Consider the following 17,436-nt stretch of genomic DNA (forward strand, 5'->3'; position numbering starts at 1 on the left):
GGAGAGCTCGAGATATCATTGCCGTATCATATATCGAGTCCGCACTCACCTTAAGACGACAGCACCATCGAGTCCCCAGACTCACACAGATTCTTTAGCTTTCATACCAATATTCATCTCCGCCTTAGGCATCCAAGATGAAATACACACTCACAACAAGTTCTCTCCTGGCGCTCGCCAGCTCGGCTGCGGTGCTTGCACAGGACAACAACTGCTACGAGGAGAAGGGCAACTGGTATTGCTCTGAAGTCCAAGCAATCTCGTACTCCAACTTCGGCACTCCTGGGCAGTACCAGAAAGTCACCAATATGGGTTCGAGTGGTGAATGTGATCTTGGACCGCAAAGTTATTCTGGAGGCATGGCACCCATGGATGGCGAGGTAAGCTTGCCTCGCTTAGGTGCAAGGAGGTGACATACTGATAGTGTGGAACAGGTGTCCTGGCATTTCCGCGGTCCGATCCAGCTGAAGCAGTTTGCCTTCTACACCGCTGGCTCGGAGAACGGCAAGCGGTCGACTAACTCCAACCCACACCAGAGGCGCTACGCCCACAAGCACCTCCACCACTCCGGTCCACCGGGTCCCGACGATGAGAAAGAGGACCTTGCGGGACACAAGCGCGCGGTGGGTGATTGGGTCACCGCCACGATCAATGGACAAGTCGTTTCGTGGGCCAACCAGTTCGACGGAGGCGCAGCTGCGACTCCAGCTCCAGCTCCTGCAGCTGGTGGCGATGGTGACCAGAGAGTCCCGCCGGGATCCGCAAGCGCGGCATACTCTGCTCCTGCACCAGCCGCCAGCATGAATGCTGGTGCGGGAAATTGGGGACGACAGGCCTACTACAACGCCGAGCAGGGCACTGCCAAAGGGCTTGTCTTCCTCAATAATCATGGCGGTCAGGGCAGTGGTGTATTCGACACCACCTGGGGTATGTCGTTGTCGTACGCTTCCGCCGACAACAGTGCCGGCTCCGCCTCGCCCGTCACTCTCGCCGACACGTTGATCCCAGATAACAGCGAGTTCGTCATCATGAGCGACAAGCCTTGTTCAGATGGAAGCTGCGGAACAGTCAGAGACGGCACAGTCGCATACCATGGCTTTGATGGTGCTTCCAAGCTCTTCCTCCTCGAGTTTAGCATGCCTCTCTCAGGAAATACTGGCTTCAACGGCGATATGCCGGCCGCGTGGATCCTCAACGCTCAAATCCCCCGGACCATCCAGTATGGCAAATGCTCGTGCTGGGACTCCGGCTGTGGCGAGTTCGACGTCTTCGAAGTCCTGGATCCCGGTAATCAGAAGTGCAAGTCCACTTGGCACGGCATTAAGTCCAAAGGCGATTCGAACTGGTTCCAGCGACCGATCAGCGGTCCCAAGAAGGTCGCAGTAGTGTTTGATGGCGGTGCCAGCACGGCACACATTATTGTGTTACCCGATGACTTTAGCTTCGACAGCATCGTCTCGGAAGCTACTATCGCTGCATCACTGAGCGCAATCTCTGACCCGGCAAAGCATATTCAGATTGCGTTGGACTCGTGAAAGGGTTGTCATGATATAGAGGCATCTGAGACTGGCTTTATGATCTTGGAGTACTGTCTATCGCTTTGAGCTTGGTAGACATTGGATATGAACGAACGCTGTCTACGAAAGCTCGAGACACATTAACAGTATCCAGAACACGAGCAAAGCAATGATACAAGAGTTGATATGTTACACATTTGTAGCAGGTAGAAAGCAAATGTAAAGAGTGCAAAAAACTACGCGTCTCGCGCGTCCATGTTTCCTACTACGGTGAAGTGCTAAATATGTTGCGCCTTCTCGATTTCATACTCACACCCCTTATGTTTTGCATCTAATCTCTCCAAACCCAAAGCACTCCAGTGATCAAATTCATGCCTACCCCGTACCTCGTACCCGGTGCTTGGTTCCCCAGCAAATGCGCCTGGGAGAGGAATAATTCCGCCTTGACAGAGCGCTAGTAAAGCTCTCCAGACGCGACCCGACTGCCTCGACTCCCTCAAGCTGCGCTGATCTCACAGTCACTTCGCTGACATGTCCGAGGACGACTAGTCGACAATGCCGTCTGCGGAGATGCTGCAGTATGCATTTTCCTGATTCTGACGGTCGCTAAACTGTGATACAGGGCCTTGCATGAGTGCGGGTTACAAGCGAGGCGCGTAGGACCCCACGACCCTTTCATCTCTCGAGATTGCAACGGCCTCTGCTCCGCCTCGGACCGGTCGGTATAGCTCAGGTCAACCCTGTCTTCCTCCCACGGAAGGCAAACAGCGGATAGCTGCGCCGCCCACAACCATTCAGTGGAATTTGACATCTTCTCCACACGGTTGCTGGAGACGAAGGAGCTGGCCATCACCAATTCACACACCACAATCGCATGGGGGTCTCCACGTGGGGTTAGGCTACCAGACCGACTACCTATCCTGTCCGGCCCCCATGAGCCGCTGGGCGGTGGAGTCTCTGAATCGACCATACTGAGACATCACTCTGTGCGACCAGTCCTGACCATAGCTATGCTTGACGCTTTCAGCCTCGACAGACATCTCACCGCTGCTAACCATCCTGCCCGTAGCAATAAGTCGACCCTGGACCTCGATATCCCACAATCAGGCCTCACCAAGTCATGCACTGGGCTGTCCAGGAACCGTGTTGGAAAGGTGCTGGATGGGATTATCGGCTCGGCGTAGCAAAGGCCGACTGGTACATGAATATTCCGGTGGGACGTTCCAGCCGCGTTCCACACGTCTCCTTCCCCGCAATCTGGCATGGTCATTTGGGGTTCCATGGAGACGACGCAGCAGGGTTACCACTGGATTTCGCATGCTCATTTGATCAGATACAAGCATGCCAAGCAGCCGAAGCACTCACGGGGTGCAACAGCGGACTTCCGTCCAAGCAAACGCCACAAAGCCTTGAACGTCATTGCATGTTCCTCCACACGATAATCCACCGTCATGCATATCACCATGCCGTCGGCTCGGCTTCGAGTCGGAGGGTTATGGACGATGATCTCTGTTTTCTTTCTCGCTTCTGTTTTGTCTTCACTCTCCGCCCCTTCACTGTTGTGCCATCACTGACAGGCTGTCCCGCGGTCGGATTGTGAAAACAGAGCTTCACAGCAGCCAGAACATACAAGAAGACGAGCTTCGGGGTATTTTGAGAGACCACTGACGGACAAGATGGCTGACAGAGCCGATGACAAGACCATCACTGCACACAAGGAGATCGAAAGTCTGAATCTTCCACCAACGACTCACAAATTCCAGTTCTCTTCCAAGACCAAGAAGCAAGATGGCGACGTCGCGTTGGCACTCTTCGCAAATGCCGATGACCTACATATCCCCATCGACCCTGCCGAAGAGAAGAAGCTCATGTGGAAGATCGACTTGTTGATCCTTCCATTGATCGGAGTTTGTTACGCTTTCTTCTACATTGATAAAACGACGCTTTCATATGCGGCTATCTTCGGCATCCGTGAGGACTTGAACCTTCACGGGACGCAATACAGCTGGCTCAGCAGTAAGTGCAGGAGCAGCTTGCGAAACAACACGATCCTAACGCTGCCAGGTCTATTTTACTTCGGATTTCTTGCCTGGGCGTTTCCAACCAATTTTCTCATGCAAAGACTGCCGCTAGGCAAATACCTTGGCTTCAAGTACGTTAGGATGCAATTAAACCGGTCACCGGTCACTTTAGATATACTGACAGTGGTTAGCATCTTCATGTGGGGCTTCTTTTTGATGCTCCAGGCCGCGTGCAACAGTTTTGCCACGCTCGGTGTCCTCAGAGCGTTGGCTGGGGCAGCTGAAGCGTGCTCCGACCCGTCCTTTATGCTCATCACCGTCATGTGGTACACACGACGAGAACAGCCACTGCGCATCGGTTTATGGTATACTGCTAACGGCTTGGGAATCGCCCTTGGTGGTCTTCTCGGCTACGCCATCGGTCACATCAGAGGTGCCCTAGCATCGTGGCGGTACGAGTTCATCATTATTGGTGCTCTTTGCTGTGTATGGGGTATAGTCATTGGCATCTTCATGCCAGATTCCCCAGTCACGGCCAAGTTCTTGAATGATCGCGAGAAGAGAATTGCCGTCGAGCGGTTGAAGAGCAACCAGACCGGTATCGAGAACAAGCACCTCAAGGCGTACCAAGTGCTGGAGGCATTCACCGACATCAAGTTATATTTGTTTTTCATCTTGGGAGTTGTTGGAAATATTCCTAATGGTGGCATCTCAAACTTCGGCACTCTCATCATCAAAGGTAAACACCAAGTGTATTTCCAGGCTTTCATATCTGACCATTCCGCCAGGCTTCGGCTTCTCGACCCTTGTCACAACGCTGATGCAAATCCCATACGGCTGTTTCATCATCGTTTCGATCTTGACATGTATGTCCATCTGCTCCAACGTCTCCAAATCGCATTGAGCGCTAACACCTCTTTCAGGCGTATTCCTGAATGATCGCTTCCCAAACAACAACCGGTGTAAATTCATCCTCCTCTTTCTGTGCCCGAACATCGCTGGTGCATTCGGCCTGTGCTTCGTGGATGAAAAGCACCATGTAGGCCGGTATTTCTGCTATCTCCTAACCGGGCCATACAACGCCGCTTTTGTTATGATCTTGTCTCTACAAATTGCAAACACAGCCGGCCACACGAAGAAGGTGGTCACGAATGCGGTGTTGTTCCTGGGGTACTGTACTGGAAAGTGAGTTTTATGTCTGAAGTCACAGCGCTCTCTGGCCCCTTTTGATACTAATGTGGACGTTTAACAGCATTGGCGGTCCTTTCTTCTACAAGACTGATCAGGCTCCCGGCTACAAGTTGGGAATCTGGAGCATGATTGTCAGGTACGTTTGACAGCGCGCCTGCTGCCTTGCCCAAGTTGCTTCCTCACCCTTCAAGGATGTCCCAACTGACTTGTCTTCGTAGCCATCTCATTGAGGTTGTTGTCATCATCACGTTCTGGATGTTGATGAAATACGAAAATGCTCGACGCGACAAGATCCAAGGCAACGAGGAGCGGGATCTCGATGCCACGGCTTTCGGCGATCTAACGGACAGGGAGAACTTGAACTTCCGGTATATCTATTGAGGGGATGAAGAGGCTTGAGGGCGAGACATATTCGATTTGGATCAGGGCGTCCCAAGGGGATTGATTAGTCTCATTACCTAGTCAAAGCTACCGATCTGTTGCACGAACTCGGTGTAAGTCTCGTCTGCGCGAAATGGCATGATTCTACCTGTCCAAGAAAGGAAACCTCATACGCTCTTCTCTCTGCAATGCTCGCAGAGTCAAAATCAATATTCCCCCCCGCTGTCCAGTCGTCCCTGTCTCTGGTGCGCCTTGTAAAGGACGACCTTCGGGCGTCGCCGACTCTTCTCTCAACACGTGGCTGAAACCAATACACGTAACAGCCTTCTCGTGTCGCGGGATGTCTCGTCCCGCAAGGACGCGACGAGTTGTTCAGGCAGTTTGCCGACTGACGGTGGCATCAGCCCTGGCTCGACTAGGGACGAATCTCACAAGAAAAAGAGCAAAGGGTCGCTGGCGGTGTACGGAAAGTAAGCCGAGATGCAGCGAGGCGCGTCTCACTCCTCCTTCCTCACATATCTTCAGCAGCGCATTAATTAATATTGGCATTGATTCTGATTATGGCAGCAAGGAGACTGCATTGTTTGTCTCCGGCGTCATTCGTTTTCGGGCTGTCTCTGCCTGCAATATTGATGAAGGGCACCAAAATCTTCGGTACCATTGCTTTGTGACAGACCCCACGCAGATCGACGCAGCTTCGCCTTGAGATCCTTCAGTGCTAAGTGCAATATCAGCGAACACGTCCTTGCACGTCCTTGCATCTCACGAAGATTGCAGTGTCCTCGGAAGACCAGTAACAGCTGATAAAACCACCTCCAGAGCTGATTTGAAGAACGGGCAGATACAGTTACGCCTGCATATCACACAAGATGTTGTACCAATGTACTCCGTACAACACCTTTCTACGAAGACCGCCGCTGATATCGACTGGGCATATTTGAAAGTTCGGGATACGGCGACACGGTATGACGGAGGACGGAGTACCTTATCTGTCTGATGTCAATGAATGTACTGTGGTACCTCGTACTGTCTACACAGTAAACCGCGTATCTCGATCAAGGTGGAGAGCCTAATAGCCCTAGGACTTTTCCGAACGTCCTCTGGAAGCATGGAAGCGCAGATCTGAAGGCATGGCGAACAGATCCAGACCATCGCCGCTCTCCGACAGCAGCAGAAGCAATGGACCAACAAGGGTCTGAAGCCCTATCATGGCCAAGGCCGCCAGACCCGTCGCCAAGGGCACCTCGTCGAATTCGGGTCAAGCGGAAGCCGCCTCTCGTCTTGGCGTGAGTCTGTTCCACCCACTCGCAGCTGTCGCTCGCGTGCCCCTCCCCATGCCGCACAGATTTGCAAGCGAGAGCTTTATCTCGAACCCTCATTCAGCTTGTCATTTGCTCTGACCTTCAGCCTCGCTGTCGAACTATATCAACGAGGGGTTGTCACCCTGACGTGGTCGCCCGACGTCAATCGCAGTCCTCTCTTTTCTTCCTGGACTCCAGCGCTCAGTGCATCGACCTTGCCGCCATGGGTATCAACGAGATGATCCATAACGCCAACATGGCCGTGGCGCGCTCCTTTGTGGGCAGACGCTTCCGGCTGGATGGCTCGGGTCACCCCAAGGAACGAAAGGGATCATACTTCTTCACCGAAATCCGAGCCGGCCTGGCCACGTTTTTCGCAATGGCCTACATCATTTCAGTCAACGCGACCATCGTCTCCCAGTCGGGCGGCACTTGCGTGTGCCCTCCCGACAGTCCCGACTTGTGCGACAGCGACCCCGACTACATGATCTGCGTCGCCGGCGTCCAGCGCGACCTGGTCACCGCCACCGCCGCAATTTCTGCCCTCACCACGTTTTGCATGGGTCTCTTCGCCAACATGCCCATCGCTCTGGCGCCCGGAATGGGCCTGAACGCCTATTTTGCCTATACTGTGGTTGGATATCACGGATCCGGGCTTGTACCATATCAAGTTGCTGTCACGGCTGTCTTTGTGGAAGGGTTCGTCTTCGTGGGACTCACCGTCCTGGGTCTTCGCCAGTGGCTGGCCCGCGCCATTCCAGCATCCATCAAACTTGCTACTGGTGTGGGCATCGGCTTGTATCTGACTTTGATCGGTTTGACGTACAGCGCCGGCATTGGCGCCGTTACAGGCGCGCAAGCTACTCCTCTCGAGCTGGCTGGCTGCAAGCCTGAGTACATGGACGAAACAGGGGTCTGCCCAGGTGCCTACAAGATGCGCAACCCAACCATGTGGATCGGCATATTCTGTGGCGGCATGTTCACGGTCTTGCTGATGCTCTTCCGCGTCAAGGGTGCTATCATCTTCGGGATTTTGCTCGTCAGCATCATCTCTTGGCCACGTGGAACCGAAGGTAAGTTCAGCAGGAGCCCCCACTCCGCCTGTACCCCATGCGTGAACGCTCAGGTGCTCACCAAACGTCAGTGACCTACTTCCCGTATACCGAGTTGGGAGACAGCATGTTTGACTTTTTCAAAAAAGTCGTGACCTTCCATCCCATCGAGAAGATCCTAGTGGTGCAAGAATGGGACATATCTGGATACGGCGGCCAATTCGGCCTTGCCTTTATTACCTGTAAGTCACCTTGAGAGCACATTGGCGCGGGAGAAGTGTCTACCTCGTTGACTGCCATCGAATACTGACGCTGGATCAGTCCTTTACGTCGACATCCTAGACTGCACTGGCACTCTCTACTCGATGGCGCGGTTCTGCGGCGCGATCGATGAGAAGACACAGGACTTCGAAGGTTCGGCTGTCGCCTACTTGGTCGACGCGTTCGGCATCTCCATCGGTGCCCTGTTCGGAACGCCACCAGTCACGGCATACATCGAGTCCGGCGCCGGTATCTCCGAAGGCGGCGCTACGGGTCTGACGGCAATGACCACGGGACTGTGCTTCTTCATCTCGATCTTCTTCGCCCCCATATTTGCGTCCATCCCGCCCTACGCCACGGGCTGCGTGCTGATCATCGTCGGCGCATTGATGTAAGTTCTGCGATACTGGAACCCTCTTCTCACAGGAAATTCAATACTAACACTGCTCCGCAGGGCCAAAGCCGCAGCGGACATCAACTGGCGGTATATAGGCGACGCGATCCCCGCATTTTTGACGATTGCCATCATGCCATTCACATACTCGATCGCGTACGGCCTGATCGCCGGCATCGTCAGCTACATCGTGCTGAACACCATTGTGTGGATCGTCGAGAAGGTGTCGGGCAACCGCATCAGGCCCGCAGACAAGGAGTACAAGGACTTCTGGACCTACAAGATCGAGGGCGGCCTGTTGCCACCCTGGCTCGTGCGCGCGGCCAAGGGGAAGAAGGACTTCTGGCGGCCGTATGAGGATGTGGAGCACAATACCGACAGCCACGGCCACAGTCATCCTGCGGGCATGACCTTAGAAGGCAGGGAAGGCCACGCCACGGCGGGAGGCAAGGGCTCGATGGGCGAGAACATTCGGAGCGGGAGTTCGTCCGAAGAGGGTGGGGAAAAAGTGAAGTCGTAGTCGAGGAGCAAGGTCGGAATTTTTTCGTGCCAGCCACTGAACCCAGGGGAATGATGAAAGCTCGATACGAGGTACAGTACATATGTAGGAGGTACAGTAGAGCCACGCCCCACAGAGTTTACCGTATCCCGTTTTTCGTGCATTCATAAAGTGCCCGATTACCTACAGGCCTCGTTCGCACACGGCAGTGTCCAATGCACCGACGTCCCGTGTGGCGAAGACGGTCCCTCTTCACATACATGTACGGAGTACGCAGTATACAGTACCCAAAGCCGCCAGCCGGCTTGAGTGTGGTTGGTAAAGTGCTTCTCGAACCGCCCCCTTCCCCTCTCGAATCGGCAGTTCTGCGGCTTCCTGGAACCATTTCTACTCGCAAGCGTCTCGGTCTGTCTTGCCCAGCTTGTCGGTTGTCCAGCCAGCCCTGCAATGCGCGTGCACACAGTCCTGTCTCGGATCTCCGGACTGAGGATCTGCAACGGCGCCCTCAATAGGTAATCAGGGACCGGATTGTCATTGGAGAATCCACGGCAGCCTCCCCCCCGGGTTTGGGTTTATAGCAAGGATATCCATCTCAGCTACTGTAAGAGGGGGCCAGTAAATTCGGGCATAAAGTGCTCGGATACAGTATATCAGTCTTGACTGTTTCTTTTGGACGATCACTAGAGCCTGTAAACCCTTCTCCTTGACACGGATGGGCTGAGCTGCTACCGTCGTGATCTTTCCCCGTCGAGTCTTCATCCGTCGGGACCCTCGTCACGGAGTACATAGAAGCTTAATCGGACATCAAGCTCAAGACAAGACTGAGCGACCCTGATTTACGGGTTTTGCGCCGTGGGGACGGAGCACCAGTACTGTAGCTGGCCGCGCTTCCCCGTACTGTGCTGTGTTCAACAGGGAGTCTCGGATGTGGGCGAGTGCTGTTGACGTCTTGCTGAGCAGCGTTGTACCAATGTATGCATGTCTGGTAATTATAACACGGCATCAGACGTTACTTGTCTAATACTCCGTATCACCTGGCGGAAAGCACTCTACAAAACACGCACTCCCTAGTCGACGGTAAGGCCACGGTTCCGCCCTCCAACTTCTACAGAAGTTATAAGCAGCACTACTCTTGTGTAGGGTCTTTCAACCTCACTAATCTTGGGCTAATGACTTTGCCGCCACAGTGCTGGGATCTTGAGACCCCTGGTTCCTCAGACCGATGCATACCCCTGGACATCAACACCCGATCGACTGGCGCCTAATATATCATCCTTCTAGTAGTCCAAATACTTTTCGCGTCCAGTGACTTCGGAATCCCTCTTGCGGGCCATTGCGTGACGCTACTGACACGTTACCGAAATTCTCAGAGCTTGCGCAAGTAATCATCTGATCAATCACATCATCCTGTTCCCGGCGAACTCGCTCCAGGTTCGCACTTCTGGCGGGATGCCTTCCGCTCGGGGCAGCTTGGCGTTCATGCATTGTGCGAAGAGCAAGGCCGTCTGCAATGCTTTTGTTAGTCGTCGCTCGCTCGCCAGTCTCAGAACAGTGGGTAACTCACCTTAGGTTCCATGAACAGAGGCACCCCAAAGTCCACGGCGTTCCGTCTCATCACATAGTCCTCGTCCACCAGGGTCTTACCGCGAGTCTTGGCGATGTTGAAGACTCCCCTGATGTCGTACTTCTGGAAAACTTGTCGGAGCTTGTTCTTGTCCGTCGTGGGGATCTCGATGACTTCAATCGAGGCTCCTGACTTGGCCAGATGGTCCTTCACGCCCTTGCTTGCAGCATAGAACTTGTAGCCGAGTGGCTGGAGGTATTCCACAATCTTCGGCAGCTCAGGGAGCTCGGTCGACCCGCCAAGCAGGATACCCTCGCCAGGTTCTGGCATACGGAAGTTCATGGTCGACTGGAGCGATGCCCAATATGCTTCGATTAAATCCTTTCCAAAGCACGCAATCTCGCCCGTGCTGCTCATCTCCACGCCCAAGAAGGGATCGGCTCCGGCCAATCTAGTCCAAGAGAACTGAGGCACCTTGGTGGCAAGGTAGTCGCGCTTCTGAGCCATGAGGTCCCGAGGTTCGGGCACGTTTTGACCCACCAACGCTTTGGTGGCCGTGTCAATGAAATTGGTTCCAAGGACTTTGCTCACAAAGGGAAATGATCGAGAGGCACGGAGGTTGCACTCGATGACCTTCAAGGCAGGCTCTTCGCCAGGCCTATCAGCCTTGATGATTTGCATGTTGAAGGGCCCCGTAATACTCCACGCCTTGGCGACTTTCTCTGCAATTTCTTTGACGCGAGCCATCACCTTGTCGTCAAGGTTCGCAGGAGGCAGCACAAGTGTGGCATCTCCAGAGTGGACACCTGCGGACTCGACGTGCTCAGACACCGCATGCAGAATGAGTTCTCCTTTGGATGCGACGGCGTCGACGTCTATTTCTTGGGCGCCCTCGATGAATTTGGTGATGACAACGGGATGATCGGGAGAGACGGCCGAGGCAGACTCCAGCTTGTCCTTCAACTCGTCATGGTTGTAAATGACTGACATAGCAGCGCCCGACAGGACGTAAGAAGGTCGAACAAGAACGGGATAACCCACAGAGTCGGCAAAAGCCTCTGCTTCTGCAACTGAGGTCAGCTCTTTCCAGGCTGGTTGATCGACGCCGATTGAATCCAAGATTTGTGAGAATTTGTGCCGATCTTCCGCTTTGTCGATGTCCACAGGATCGGTGCCTAGCACATTGGCCTTGCCCTCTTCTTGCAGTCGGAGCGCGATGTTCTGCGGTAGTTGGCCTCCGACACTGACCACCACGCCCGAGGCACTCTCGAGCTCACTACAGAACATCATTAGCTTGTACCATCATTTGGGGAAAAGGAAAACGAACTAGATGTCCATAACCCGCTCATACGATAGCTCTTCGAAATAGAGCTTGTCGGCCGTGTCGAAATCAGTGCTGTAGGTCTCCGGGTTGTACTTCGGAAGTTAGCATAGATCTATAAAGAAAGAAAAGATGTTGGTGGAGATCCGGTGTCCCAGAGAGAGCTCGGTCCGGAAGTAGCTGTTAGGCCAAGCTCCGAGCTCGACCGCCCAGGACAGACACAGACTAGGAGCGTCCACCAGGACCTAGCAGAGGAACAATGCGGACTTACATTGATCATCACAGTCTTTTGCCCCATGTTGCGCAAAGACAAGGTGGCATTGACAGCACACCAGTCGAACTCGACGGAGGATCCGATACGGTAGACTCCGGAACCGAGAATTATGGTGCCCTTATCCTCGAAGGTGACATCGTGCGATGAGGCGTTGTATGTCGTATACAGGTAGTTCGTGTCTGCAGGGAACTCCGCCGCCAGTGTATCGATTTTCTTCACCCAAGGTCTGATACCGAACTTTTGGCGACGAGCCCGGACTTCTCCTTCGGTTGAGTTTGCATACATTGCAATCTGCTTGTCGGAGAACCCTTGCTTCTTGGCCTTCAGCATCAACTCATGCTTGACACCGTTGAGGTTGCCGATGTCCTGGATCTCAGTCATGGTATCCTTGAGATTCTGCAACTTGTGAAGAAACCACTTGTCGATCTTGGTCAAGTCATGAATCTTGTCCACAGAATAATTCTCGTGGATCATGGCTTGACCCACGGCGAGCCACCTCCGATCTGTGGGATTTCGGAGGACGTCGTCCAAGTCATCGAACTTGTCACCCTGAAATCCCACATAGCGAGGGTCGACTTGACGGATAGCTTTCTGGAAGGACTCTTCGAAGGTGCGACCAATGGCCATGACCTCTCCCACCGACTTCATGGCACTGCCAATGCTACGCTTGACGTGCTGGAACTTTGACAGATCCCACCGAGGGATTTTCACCACGATATAGTCCAGACTTGGCTCAAAGTTGGCAGTGGTGGTCTTGGTCACGGCGTTTGGGAGCTCCGGGAGGGTATGACCGAGGCCGATCTTCGCCGCAGTGTACGCCAGAGGATATCCCGTCGCTTTCGATGCTAGGGCGGACGAGCGGGAAAGCCGGGCATTGACCTCGATGACACGATAATCGAGGCCGTCCGGTTGCAGGGCGTATTGAACGTTGCACTCACCCACCACTTTAAGATGACGGACAATCTTGATGGCTGCCGTTCGCAACATGTGGTACTCCTCGTCGCTTAACGTTTGACTCGGGGCGACCACAATGCTGTCTCCGGTGTGGATACCAAGCGGGTCAAAGTTCTCCATGTTGCAGACGGTAATGCAGTTGTCCTCTGCATCACGGACGACTTCGTATTCGACCTCCTTCCAGCCTTTCAGCGACTTCTCGACCAGGATCTGTGGAGACAACGACAGAGACTGGGAGGACAAATTGCTGAGCTCTTCGGGATTGGCGGCAAATCCTGAGCCGAGACCTCCCAAGGCGTATGCTGAGCGAACAATGATCGGGTACCCAACATTTGCAGCAGCCTCTAGGGCTTCCTCGACAGTGCTCACTGCGATGGACTGGGCGATGGGGATGTTGATCTCATTGAGAGCCTTCGCAAAGAGGTCTCGGTCTTCACTGGTTTCAAGGGTTTTGATGCTTGTTCCTAGGACCCTGACATTGTACCGATCGAAGATGCCCATCTTGTTCATCTTGACACCCAGGTTGAGGGCAGTCTGACCGCCGAAGCTGAGGAGAATGCCATCCGGCTTCTCCCGCTCGATCACATATGTCACATATTCGGGCGTGACTGGGAGATAGTAGACTTCATCGGCAAGCTTGTGGTCGGTCTGGATGGTCGCGATGTTAGGGTTGATGAGCACGGATTTGACACCGGCTTCTTTCAGAGCCTTCAGGGCCTGTGATCCTGTTTAAAAGTCAATTCCTGCTTGGTGATGTTGCTCAAACACCTTGGCTGCCCGTGGCGTTCAGAAGCTTTCCTACTCCTCTTGGGATACATCACTTACCAGAGTAGTCGAACTCTCCAGCTTGTCCAATGCTGAGCCCACCGCTTCCAATGACTAGCACCTTCTTGACATCCACCAGGTTCTTGCCATAGTCGATTGCACCACTCTCGAGGTAAGCCTCCGGACGTGGTGCCTCTTCCACCAGCGCGCACCGTCGTGCAGATCGTGTGAATTTCCTCACTTGCTGCCACGAAGGTGGCTTCGAGGCCAGCAAATGTTGCCGGGCAGTGATTGCGCCGGTGCGGGCAGAGAATGGGCGGAGAGAGGGCCGGACAATCGGGGCGCAGTCTCGTCGCAGGATGCCGCTGGCCTGGCGAAGAGCTCGCGTGGTGGATGCCATTGTAGGTAGTCAAGCAAGCCTTCGTTACGGGCGGTGGGAGAAGGGAACCGCAGACTCCGTTCAACCTCCTTTCACAGGTAGCTCAACCTGGGCTGCACAAGCAGTCGAGGCAATGTCGTGGGTTCTCTCAAGTATAACTGAAGAGAAGGGTACGGTCAACAGCAATGTGGGCAAGACCGACTGGAAAAAAAAGTGCAGTGCGGCTGCTGGGAGTCAGAGCGCGGGCAGCCAATGGATAAGCTGGATTTGACAAATTGGAGCTTCGACGTCAGCGGAGAAGATCGAGATAAGAAGCTCAAGGGGCTCGAGGATCAGTACGTATTCCCTCGACGTGGTTGAGCTGCTACGAAAGGGTTGTGACAGATAGGCGAATGCTTATGCTACATCTACGTGACCTATCTACTCCGTACCACGATGCAGGTGCGTGACCAAGACGTTGAAAAATTCTCCTGCTGCGTGAAAAGCAATGAATTTTTCCTTCGTCGCTATCGCGCCGCGAAAAAATTTGTCTGGGGAAACGAACATCAGAGGTGGCAGAAAACAGGCAAGCCTGCGGATTTGCTGCATGCTCTAACGCTTCTGGGCCACCGCCTTTAGACAACTCCTCCACACAGGGTCGGCCCCATCTCCGCCCTTCATGTCGAATGCCATCCACAGCCATGCATAGGATAAAAATCTTTCGTGACGGTCCTTGCGTCACGTACGACAGTGTCGATCTGTGTTGCGTCAAGCATTCAGCCAGTATGAAGCAATATTTTCTTTTCCATACAACCACCTCTAAGCTCAAAAGGCTTTTGTGGCAGCCCACATTGTGTACCGAAGCGTCTGGTCGGCGGCGTTCTTCTTCCGTCCAATCCTTCATCTAATCATTGATCTTGGTGTAGTTCGCGGGGAACAGTCCAGATTGACCATGGTACTCGCCGTGCCACCAGTCCTCGTCCGGGAATGTCTGGATAGAAATGCATTAGCGGGCATCGAGACGCGAGAGGAAAGCGAATGGAACTTACCACGTTGGTGATGATGGCATTCTCGGGAAAGGATAATTCGTTATCTTCAGCAGCCTCGTAATCGTAGAGTGCTGTTGCCGTTGCGCCTTGGCTCTGCGCTGCTGCTGGCGCTGGGGCTGGGGGAGTCGGCTCGACCGCTGCAGGTGCTGCTGGCGGAGCCGGAGCGGGGGTCTCGTCATCGTCCAATACCGTCAGGTAGTTGCTTGGGACAAGTCCAGTCTGGGTTCTTGTTAGCACTTGCAGTCATCCGGGTCTCTACATCTCAGCTTACCTGTCCAGCCTCGTTCTTGACTAGCCACCAGTCTGGATCGATTCGCTGGACATCCGTCACCAATTCACCTAGAGCAGTCAGTGGTTGTTGTCTAGTACACAATTTGGACTAAATACCTTCACGTAACGACACTTCGTTGTCTTCGGCCGCTTCGTAGTCGTATTCAGCTCGAGCCCGCTCACCTCCACCTGCAGCAGCTGGAGCAGGAGCAGACTCTACAGCCGCAGTGCCCAGAGTCGTAGCCGCTGCTGTAACCGCTGCGGCTCTTCCCAAGTCGGGTCCACGTGCAGGTTCATCATCCTCCTCTTGCCGGGGTGGAGAGGGAATCGCCCGCGCGAGGGAGGCTGTAGGCATCGTGGGTGGCGGAGATAATTGCTCCTCGTGTGCGTCGGCTACATGGGCTGAAGCACTAACTGGCACAGCCACGCGGATGGGAGACGGGGGCTCCTCCTCATCAGGTGTAGGACTTCGGGGTTGTGCAGGCGGCGGTGGAAGCGCAGGTGCTCTCTCTTCCCTGGGTTCAGAAACCGGCAATCCTGGAATCGGGATCCCACGATTGGGCTTATTACTTGTGTCCGGTTCAGGAGCCGGAGGTGGTGCTCGATCGAAAGTCGCTGGTGCCCCCATTGGTGGCGCTCCACTGAAGCGGTCCCGAATCGAGCTGATACCTCCGGCTGGGGAGCTGGGAGTCTCTTCTTCCTCAGCTGGCGCCGGACCTTCGCCAGTGACTTGCTGGCCAAGGCTGCTTCGGCCTGTATGGCTGGTCTGTACTGGTGCCCACGACTTGCCCGTATAGCTGCTCTTCCACCCAGCCTCACCACTCGGTTGGCTGGTAAGAGGAGGCCGCCCATCATAGGCCGTTGGCGACACTGGTGGCTCCCCAGGCGCACTCGAGCCTCTCTCGCGAGCTTTCTTCTCCGCCCAAATCTGAGCAGGCGTCTTCCCGCCCTGATCGGCGAAGGTTCTGCTGGCGGTGCCAACGGGTGCAGCGGTGGCCAATGGTTTCGCTTCGAAGCCGCCTGGGACTGGGGCTTTGGTGCCCGTAAACGTCGAACCACCCCCAAATTTGTTAGCGATTTTGGGTTTAGGGAGCGAGGTCAGACGTTCGGGACCCTGTGAGAAAGCGGCTGATCTGTCTGCCAGCGACCTCGAGGGCGGGTCTGGTTCTTCGGACGGCCCAGTGGATGGGCTCGAAGCCGGCAGCGGCCGAGGAAAGCCGGTAGAGTCATCGGGCTTTTGGGCTTTGGCACGGATAGCTGCAATGTCGACCTTACCGACGGGTTCGTAAGCACCTTTGACGATGGCTGGTCGGTCATCTTTCATGTTACCCGATTCTTGCGCCTGCCGGCGAATAGCCGCGATGTCCACCTTACCCACGGGCTGGTATGCACCTTTAACCACTCCAGGTCGATCTTCTGCCGCACTGCTGGAGAAGGTTGACGGTGTAGGCTTTTGTGATGTAAGCTCTCTCATATCGACTCTTGTTGGCTGATACGCCGAAGCGACCTTTTCCAACTGGGTTCTTGTCACCGGGGGAGCGTCAGCCCCCCACCCGTCCTCATCCACATTCGAGCTCTTTTGCGGAAGGTTGCGGGAAACAGGATTGTAGCCGGAAGAGACACCGCTGCTCTGTGTAGGGGTGAAGACAGGCTTGGACGCAATGGTAGGTTTGGTCGCAGCAACTGGAGGGGGAGCAGCCGCCGCGGAAGTGCTGGAAAAGTACTTGGAGCCAGAGGCATCAGCGACCTTTTGGATGATGCCTTCAGGTGTGAGGTCTCGGTCTGACCTAGCGGTAATCTGAACGTGGTAGCCATGCAATAATTTGGCAACCGTGGTCAAGTGGCTCGTGAAATAGCCTTTTGTCCGCTCAGGGACGCCTTCGCCGCACCAAGCGACGAGGGCACACTTTGGCAGCCCGCTGTTGGAGTCTTTGACCTTGACAAACGCGAACTGAATCCGCCCGTCTGAGAATTCATCAACCAAGTCCACGAGCTCCCCTTCCCCTGTGCTCTGGACCTTCAACACACTTTCTTTATTGCTCGAGTCTTGGAATGCATTTGCTAAGGGAGCCGACACAGAGAAAACAGCCCATTGGCCGTATGTGGGCGAAGCTGCGGCAGGTCCGGTAGGAGGCGGAGCATTGACGATGGACTGATAGCTCTTCGAAATTGAGGGGCCGTTCGTCGAGGTATTGAGGGAGGCCATGGCCTGCGGTAACGAAGGTCGAGGTCGACCGGGGCCGCCTGTTTCTGACTGCTTCTCC

The 17,436-nt window shown here is 54.5% G+C and overlaps 5 protein-coding genes across 5 annotated transcripts; 3 read left to right on the forward strand and 2 right to left on the reverse strand.

The window, feature by feature from the left end:
• Positions 1-137: 137 nt before the first annotated feature.
• On the forward strand, positions 138-1,535 carry A1O7_07328 (uncharacterized protein; the record flags this gene model as incomplete). Its single annotated transcript, XM_007761328.1, has 2 exons — positions 138-380; positions 435-1,535. 2 exons carry the CDS (start codon positions 138-140, stop codon positions 1,533-1,535), a joined length of 1,344 nt encoding a protein of 447 aa, XP_007759518.1.
• Positions 1,536-3,193: 1,658 nt separating this feature from the next.
• On the forward strand, positions 3,194-5,110 carry A1O7_07329 (uncharacterized protein; the record flags this gene model as incomplete). The annotated part of the gene is made up of 7 exons (XM_007761329.1): positions 3,194-3,533; positions 3,582-3,669; positions 3,730-4,277; positions 4,327-4,404; positions 4,462-4,723; positions 4,791-4,865; positions 4,948-5,110. The coding sequence occupies 7 exons, from the start codon at positions 3,194-3,196 to the stop codon at positions 5,108-5,110; spliced, it is 1,554 nt and encodes a 517-aa protein (XP_007759519.1).
• A 1,524-nt stretch (positions 5,111-6,634) lies between these two features.
• On the forward strand, positions 6,635-8,638 carry A1O7_07330 (MFS transporter, AGZA family, xanthine/uracil permease; the record flags this gene model as incomplete). Its single annotated transcript, XM_007761330.1, has 4 exons — positions 6,635-7,484; positions 7,556-7,705; positions 7,785-8,115; positions 8,179-8,638. The coding sequence occupies 4 exons, from the start codon at positions 6,635-6,637 to the stop codon at positions 8,636-8,638; spliced, it is 1,791 nt and encodes a 596-aa protein (XP_007759520.1).
• A 1,376-nt stretch (positions 8,639-10,014) lies between these two features.
• Positions 10,015-13,895, reverse strand: A1O7_07331 (carbamoyl-phosphate synthase arginine-specific large chain; the record flags this gene model as incomplete). The annotated part of the gene is made up of 5 exons (XM_007761331.1): positions 10,015-10,122; positions 10,182-11,457; positions 11,509-11,597; positions 11,774-13,455; positions 13,556-13,895. The coding sequence occupies 5 exons, from the start codon at positions 13,893-13,895 to the stop codon at positions 10,015-10,017; spliced, it is 3,495 nt and encodes a 1,164-aa protein (XP_007759521.1).
• Positions 13,896-14,757: 862 nt separating this feature from the next.
• Positions 14,758-17,378, reverse strand: A1O7_07332 (uncharacterized protein; the record flags this gene model as incomplete). The annotated part of the gene is made up of 4 exons (XM_007761332.1): positions 14,758-14,844; positions 14,903-15,121; positions 15,174-15,241; positions 15,290-17,378. 4 exons carry the CDS (start codon positions 17,376-17,378, stop codon positions 14,758-14,760), a joined length of 2,463 nt encoding a protein of 820 aa, XP_007759522.1.
• Between the last annotated feature and the right edge of the window lie 58 nt (positions 17,379-17,436).

This window comes from Cladophialophora yegresii (genome assembly GCF_000585515.1).
Source record: "Cladophialophora yegresii CBS 114405 chromosome Unknown aczIN-supercont1.5, whole genome shotgun sequence".
Classification (NCBI taxonomy): Eukaryota; Fungi; Ascomycota; class Eurotiomycetes; order Chaetothyriales; family Herpotrichiellaceae; genus Cladophialophora; species Cladophialophora yegresii.